This window comes from Stomoxys calcitrans, chromosome 2 (genome assembly GCF_963082655.1).
Source record: "Stomoxys calcitrans chromosome 2, idStoCalc2.1, whole genome shotgun sequence".
Taxonomy (NCBI): Eukaryota; Metazoa; Arthropoda; class Insecta; order Diptera; family Muscidae; genus Stomoxys; species Stomoxys calcitrans.
The window spans coordinates 237120016-237126865 of NC_081553.1; the positions used below are offsets into that span (position 1 = coordinate 237120016).

A 6850-nucleotide genomic window follows, 5' to 3' on the forward strand; every position below is an offset into this window, starting at 1 on the left:
TCCAATGTCCAGTGTTTGATGTTTTCCTATGTGGGACTTTTGAGCTTTGTGTGTTATTAAGTTGAGATGGAGTCGTCTTTGTCCTTAGCTTGTCGCATTTGTTTGCAAAATAGTCCTGATTCCAATTCATTCTTCGACGAAGTGGAGTACGACGAGTACATGAAACTGGCGGCCTTGTTTAAAAGAGTTACAAGTATAGAGATTCTGGAAAGCGATAGGTGCACCCACATATGTCACGAGTGCACGGACAAACTATTGACTTCATACGAGTTTCTGTGTGCTGTAGAGAAAGCTGAACAAGATATAGAGTATTTCCTAGGTAGTGTGGTGGAAGAGGAAGTGGACAATGCCAATATTGATCCTGATCTAGAACCAAGTGATGTTGAAGCAGAACCAATAGCCGATGTTAACGAAATCGAAGTGTTGGAGGAGGAGTTTTATGCTCATGACGTCGATACAGAGGGCAAAGCCGAGGTAGATGAAATTTACATCGAACGGGAAATGATTTCCGATGATCCATCAGTCATATGGGAAGAAATGTAAGTAAACTTGCATATACATACCCGTGAACATAGATTTGGCATATATCCATCGTTTCCATTTGTATTTCAGAAAGAAGGATAGTGCAGGTGATTCACAGGAGGCAATAGAATTAGGTGCAGATAATATTTCGAATAAGGCCATCGGATCCAGATTATCTAAAAGACGGCATTCTAGTGGGAACTTCAAATGTCCCACATGCGATCGATCTTTTGCAAAAATGGAAACACTAGAACGACACATTAAGATAGCGCATACTGTTATACCAACGCTATCCCCACAGGCCGGGGAACATACAACGTCTGCTGATGCGGATGAGCAGAAAATACACTGCCCCCATTGTCCTCAGTTTTTCAAACGACGTAAGAATTATGTTCGGCATTTGCTGACTTGCCATTCCAAAGAAGCCGAATGCCTTTCTGCCGAAGACAAGGAGCTGGCAAAGACTAAAAACTATAAAAGGGGAATTTGCCCCTATTGCGGTGAGAGCTTCACTCAAGCCAGTTTGATTATACATATTAGAAGGCACACTGGTCATAACCCATATAAATGTGACAGCTGCGACAAGGCATTTCCCAGACGGCAAGATTTGAAAATACATCAAAGAATGCACACTGGAGAGAGGCCACATCAGTGTCACTTGTGTGCCAAATCTTTTACTCGAGCGAACAAACTTGCCCGTCACATGAGAATTCATACCGGCTCCCGCCCCTACAAATGTACAAAATGTGATCGAAGTTTCACTCAATCCAATGATCTAAAAATACATATACGACGGCACACCGGTGAAAGACCCTACAAATGCAATGTTTGCGCAGAATCATTTATTTGTGGAACGGCGCTAAAAACGCATCGAAAACAAAAAAATCATCATACCGCCGAAGATGAGCAAAACGATCCATTTGCTAACTGGCGTGTTTCCAACCGTAAGTCAAAGTCGGAGACCAACCGCGCGGTACAGAGAGACAAACAATGTAACAACAGAGAAGTTAAGTCTGAAGCTTTCGAGGATTCCGATTGTCAGATAACCACAGTTTAATGCTACCGTAGCTTGGAACGAATCTCATAACTTCAAGGCAATTAGGAAGCCTATTCCTATGCAACAAAAAAAAAACGAATGTTGTTGTTAAAATAAAAATAAAAAAATCAATCAATGTCCACGGAGTTTCTAGATCCAACAACACGCAAATTCAATTCCAATAAAAAGAATACCTACTTTATGCCCATCAGTGCAGGATTCTAGTTCTGGAATTAATTATTTGCTTGTAAAGATACACAACTTAACAGAAAAGTTTTCCGCTTATGTCGTCTGTGTTGATTCACACGCACACGCACATAAAGAGCTGATACTTAAGTGTCCCTTCACGGCTTAGAATAAGTATATGTTGCAGCAGTATCTTTTGTCTGTCTTTCGTCTGCTTGATTCTGTTGAGTGTCCAGATCCAGGAACTCAGCGACAAAGATGGGGTGCGTTCAGAGGGATATGGGTCTGAGTCGATTGGATCTGGATCTCTGTCTCCTGATGGAGGTGGTCCACATGAGAACTGAGGAGACAGCCCGTCGCAGTTCGAAGCACGGCATTCTGACAGATCTGAATATTTTTCCACCGCATTTCACAGAGCTGACAAGACCACACTGGCGCTGCATAATTTGCCACAGACAGGTCAATTGTTTTGTACGTGCTTAACAAAGTTTCTTTGTTAGCACCTCAAGTGCTGCTAGCTTGTGACCTGAGGACCTTGTTTCTACTTTTGACTGCATCGCAAATTGTTGTGGCATGTGGGGAGAATGTGTAAGAGCTGTCAAATATGACACCAAGTATTTTGGGACGCTTTATGGTCGGAATCGTTTCTCCATCGACTATAACTTTCAGCTCATTATTCACCCACCTCACGCGTATCTGTAGTGAACAATGTGGCTGAAGATTTGGTGGCAAATATCTTTAAATCTCCTGCAGCGAAATAAGTGACAAATTCGTTCTACTTTGTTCGACTCTCCTCGTCCATCATCAGAATTTCATCGACATTTTCCGTATCGTTTGGATTCAAGTTTTAAAAATGAAATTTCGCAATTGGTGTTTGGCCACAGCCGGTGTCTGGATCACGTATGGCATTGAAAGCGTTTTCAGAATCATTATTGGACGATGAGATCTCATACGAGTCGGAAATGTTCCCGAATCGCGAGCACGTTGCGGCATTGCCAATAGGTTAGGTCTCGTTAATTATTTTATTTTTCTTCATAGCAAGCAGCTCTACCGAAAAAATTAAAAAATCAAATTAACAGCAAAAGGCTGGTACTACATACGCCTTTCGCGGGATATATGACCCGCTTGGGCAAATTTGCAGAAATCGTTACTCGTTCGCGTAGTTTATTTGCCAGCAGAAGAGAGCGCGCGAGCAAAATTTTGAGAGTTTGATAATTAGCGCTTAATTAGAGAGAGAGAGAGAAAACGTAGCATATTTATTCCAAAATCCATTTGTCATATAAAATTTTTCGTACATTTCGCAGGATGTGTACGACTTTCAGCGTTGGTGTTTTTGGAATTACATATGACATTTGTTATCGTCTATTGGCAGCTTTACCACAGATGTTCAATACTAAAGATGTGTTTTCCGACTCTTTCTAAATGCGCTAGGTGCAAAGATTAGAAATAAACGAAAAAATTGAGAGAATAGAGAATTTTGAGAATGAAAGTACTTTTGCTATTTTTAATCGATTGTGGTCATTTTTGCTTTTACACATTACTTTATTTTTACAAAACACGTTTTTACTTTGTTGTAAGCTTCTTTTTGTACATTTAAGTATGTTTTTATTAGTGTTTGTGTTCACTTATTTCCTTTTTTATCTCTTGAGTTGACTCTTACGAAAGAAACAAAAGAAAACGTCAAATTTCTAATCGTTGCACCCAGAAGCTATTATTTTGGAAGAGGAATGGTCCATTATTAGTACTCAATAGTCTTTGGTTCTTACTCTCCTGCAAATTTTTATTGGGAAATTACGCGAACAGACCGTAAATGATGATAGACACGAATCGATATATGAAACAGCGCTATAATGATATTCTTCAACAATCGGTTGTTCTTGTTGTTGTTGTAGCAGTCTGATGGACACTGAGGTAATCGGTAATCGATGATTGTAGAACAGCTGATCTTGAAAGTGGGTGGGCATCTATTCTTGTGTTTATATCCAGCAAATATGACGGACATAATAAAAGAATTTGATAATCCTAATTTTAGCGTTGAAAAATGTGAGTGAATTTTACTTGTATGAATCTCTTGTACTTAAAAACAAGTTACCACTCCATTGATTGCAGACACCAAGCAATTGGTAAAGGAATGCGTCGGTGGAGCAGACTTACAGAAAAAGAAGAAGGAAATACAGGTGTACAGCGACAAGACGTCATCCACTCTGAAGAAATCTGTCTATGCCAATTATATGCAGTTCATAGAAACAGCAAAGGAGATATCCAGTAAGACTCTTGCTAGGAAACTGTCAATTGGCAATCGTTGTTGCAATTGTTATTGACTTCGATTGTTTTCAGATCTTGAGTCGGAAATGACACAGTTGTCTCTACTACTCCATGACCAGCACAATATATTGTCTTCATTGACCGACGAAAAGAACGGGGTAACAATAAAGTCCAACGAAAGCGCTGACAGGGAGGGTCAAACGCAAGAGGAAGTGGAAAATATGCACGCCACAAGAGCAGTGAAAGAAATGGTACACGGGTATGAGGGCAATCTGGAGGGTAAGACTTTTCTAAATGAAGGAGCGCTAACCGAATTGGACAGTAACGACTACCGTCCAATACAGAGGGTATTTTTTCTACTGTTCAACGATGTACTTATCGTTTGCAAAGTGAAACACGATAAGTAATTAAAATTTGTCGATGTAATGAGAAATGTGTAGAAATATGTCCCCTCCCCTTTTTAGACGGCTGGAATTTCTGGTGGAGTACGACCCGAAGAAAATTGCTGTAATTAATATAAAAGACCTGGATGGTGTGAAGAATGCCATCAATATCATAACTCCAGATGGTTCCAAAATATTTCAAAGCATCACCGCTGCTGGTAAAGCGGAATGGATAGAGCAGTTGGAGGTCGCCTTCCGATGGGACCAACAACAGAAGAAAGCAAAGAAAGGCCCAGCGCCCCAGCCACCAAAAGCTAAACCTATAAATGCATCTACAAGTGAAAAGTCTCTTGATATAAGTCCCACTGAATCCACTGCCCACAAAGTGGAAGAGCAAATGGGCCCGGAGTGGATCCAGAGCGCCACCGATGAAATACAAACATTCATCGCTCAACGTCATTTTGAGGAAGCTGAAGCTCTAATTAAAAGATGTCAGGAATTTCTAGGCCAGGACAAAACGTTCAAGAATTCCGCCGAAATTGAAGATAAAATCAAGCAATTGGAAAAGCAACTAACAGACGTGTTGTTGCAAGAACTCTCTAAATGTCATGCCCGCAACCTACAGGTGGCATTGAGGTCTTCAAGACGAAGTTTGCAGATCCTCGTCGATATGGGAAAGGCACGTCAGGCTTGTGGCACTTTGCTTAAAGTTTGCTCGATTGCATTGCGAACGTCGCAGAGAGAAGCGCGGAAAAACAACGCCGAAATATCGGAACTGTTTTTTTGTGACCTGGCCCAAGTTGCTTCTGCCTTTTTGCTGTCGTTTGATGCTCGTCAACCAGCTTGCGTAAGTGGTAAGTATAGAGCAAACTTGTCTTCAAATTCCATCTGAAAATACAAAACTGAAAATCAAGTAACATTTAATAATTTGCCAGTCGTAGTATACTATTTATGCGTTCGAACCTAAGCCCTAACGGTGGCCACTTAGGGCGAAACAAACAAAATCATTAAACTGTAAATAATCAGAGAATTTAATTTAACATTAATTGCTAATCGAATTTCAGCCCTTGTAGTCTGGTGTAATGCAGAGCTACAATATTTTGCCGGCCAACTGAAGAAACACTACCTAACAAAGGGAAGTCATCTGGAAGCTATAGCTAAATGCATGGAAGGTGTCCGAAAACCTTGTGCAAAACTAACTGAAATCGGCTTGGATCTTCAGTATCACCTTGAAGGGCTTCTCCGAGCTGATCTGGAAGAACTGATCAACGAGTCTCGAATAAGACTCTTGGAAACCATTGGTCGCACAGAAGATCCCTGGCAGCCCTTTAATCTACAGACCAAGTCCAACTTAAAGCGACTGCTAATGGAACTAGACAACTTGGGCATTGATATGCGTCCGCATACTACCGGGGACACTTGGGTCAATTTAACACAATCCACTTTGAATTTTACCCGACATTATTTGCAACTGACCAATCATTGTGCCTACCTTTCGAAAAGCGAAGCTCTATCGAAATCCTGTCAATGTCTCTTAAAAGATTTGATAACCGCCCAGTACTCGGTAAAACCAGATCCCAACTTAAGCGTTGATGTAAGATAACCATAGAAGAAATTACCAAGACTCAAAAACTTACACCAGTATTGACAAACCCTAATGTGGCTTCGAAATAGGTTTACTTGACACATTTTTTTTAGAGAACTACCAAATAAACCTATTTCAGGACTTCATTAAGTTTTGTGGATACGGCCGTTAGTTTTGAACATATTTCCTTTTTCATTCTCTTCTACTCCTTTCTTCCATTTCAGCCGAATTTCGTGATAAAAAACAAGCAATACCTAAGTGATGAGTTACTCCCAATTGCTATCTCAAATTTTCGTCGTATAAGCGGCATCAATCCAGAAATTATACGAAATGTTGATATAATGCATAAGCAACAACAAGCTGCACCCATTCCCAAAAAACGAAGTGTCTATCAAACTGACGTCTTTTAATTCCTAATGTAAAAAAGAAAATCATTTTCAATAAAGGCAAACCATTATCTGCATTGCTAGTGAAGCATTGCTAGTATTTATATTAAGATTGATGCATTATAATTCAGAGGTCACCTTAGCGCAGAGGTTAGCAAGTCCGCCAATGACGCCGCACGCCTGGGGTCGAATCCTGACAAGAACATCAGAAAACATTTTTCAATGGTGGTTATCCCTTCCTAATGCCGATGTGTGTGAGGTACAGTACCATTTGGTATGGCGGTCATTTAAAAGCTTCTCCACAAAGATATTTCGCACTATGGCACGTCATTCGGACTCGGCTATAAAAAACGAAACCAAAGAATATAATTCTAAGCTAGCCGAGAAGACCGTGAAACATGGTGGCATCTGAGGGTTTTTCTGTATCTGGTCCGTACCCATTTTCGAGATTAGAGATAAAATGTGTGTTGTGGATTACAATGATACT

The 6850-nt window shown here is 40.4% G+C and overlaps 2 protein-coding genes across 2 annotated transcripts; both read left to right on the top strand.

Annotated features, from left to right (window-relative positions):
* LOC106093367 (zinc finger and SCAN domain-containing protein 31) lies at positions 1-1777 on the top strand. The gene is made up of 2 exons (XM_013260421.2): positions 1-539; positions 613-1777. Exons 1-2 carry the CDS (start codon positions 67-69, stop codon positions 1577-1579), a joined length of 1440 nt encoding a protein of 479 aa, XP_013115875.2. The 5' UTR covers positions 1-66; the 3' UTR covers positions 1580-1777.
* A 1890-nt stretch (positions 1778-3667) lies between these two features.
* LOC106093358 (exocyst complex component 8) lies at positions 3668-6473 on the top strand. Its single transcript, XM_013260407.2, has 6 exons — positions 3668-3787; positions 3854-4009; positions 4082-4412; positions 4474-5246; positions 5457-5986; positions 6202-6473. Exons 1-6 carry the CDS (start codon positions 3670-3672, stop codon positions 6385-6387), a joined length of 2094 nt encoding a protein of 697 aa, XP_013115861.2. The 5' UTR covers positions 3668-3669; the 3' UTR covers positions 6388-6473.
* The last annotated feature ends 377 nt before the right edge of the window (positions 6474-6850 follow it).

What these genes read in the sequence shown, in the direction of transcription:
- LOC106093367 (XM_013260421.2), top strand. Translation starts at nt 67, where the DNA reads ATGGAGTCGTCTTTGTCCTTAGCTTGTCGCATTTGTTTGCAAAATAGT. An exon ending in TCAGTCATATGGGAAGAAAT is followed by an intron (nt 540 to 612) that starts GTAAGTAAACTT and finishes TTTGTATTTCAG; the next exon opens with AAAGAAGGATAGTGCAGGTG.
- LOC106093358 (XM_013260407.2), top strand. Translation starts at nt 3,670, where the DNA reads ATGATTGTAGAACAGCTGATCTTGAAAGTGGGTGGGCATCTATTCTTG. An exon ending in TAATTTTAGCGTTGAAAAAT is followed by an intron (nt 3,788 to 3,853) that starts GTGAGTGAATTT and finishes CATTGATTGCAG; the next exon opens with ACACCAAGCAATTGGTAAAG. An exon ending in AACAGCAAAGGAGATATCCA is followed by an intron (nt 4,010 to 4,081) that starts GTAAGACTCTTG and finishes GATTGTTTTCAG; the next exon opens with ATCTTGAGTCGGAAATGACA.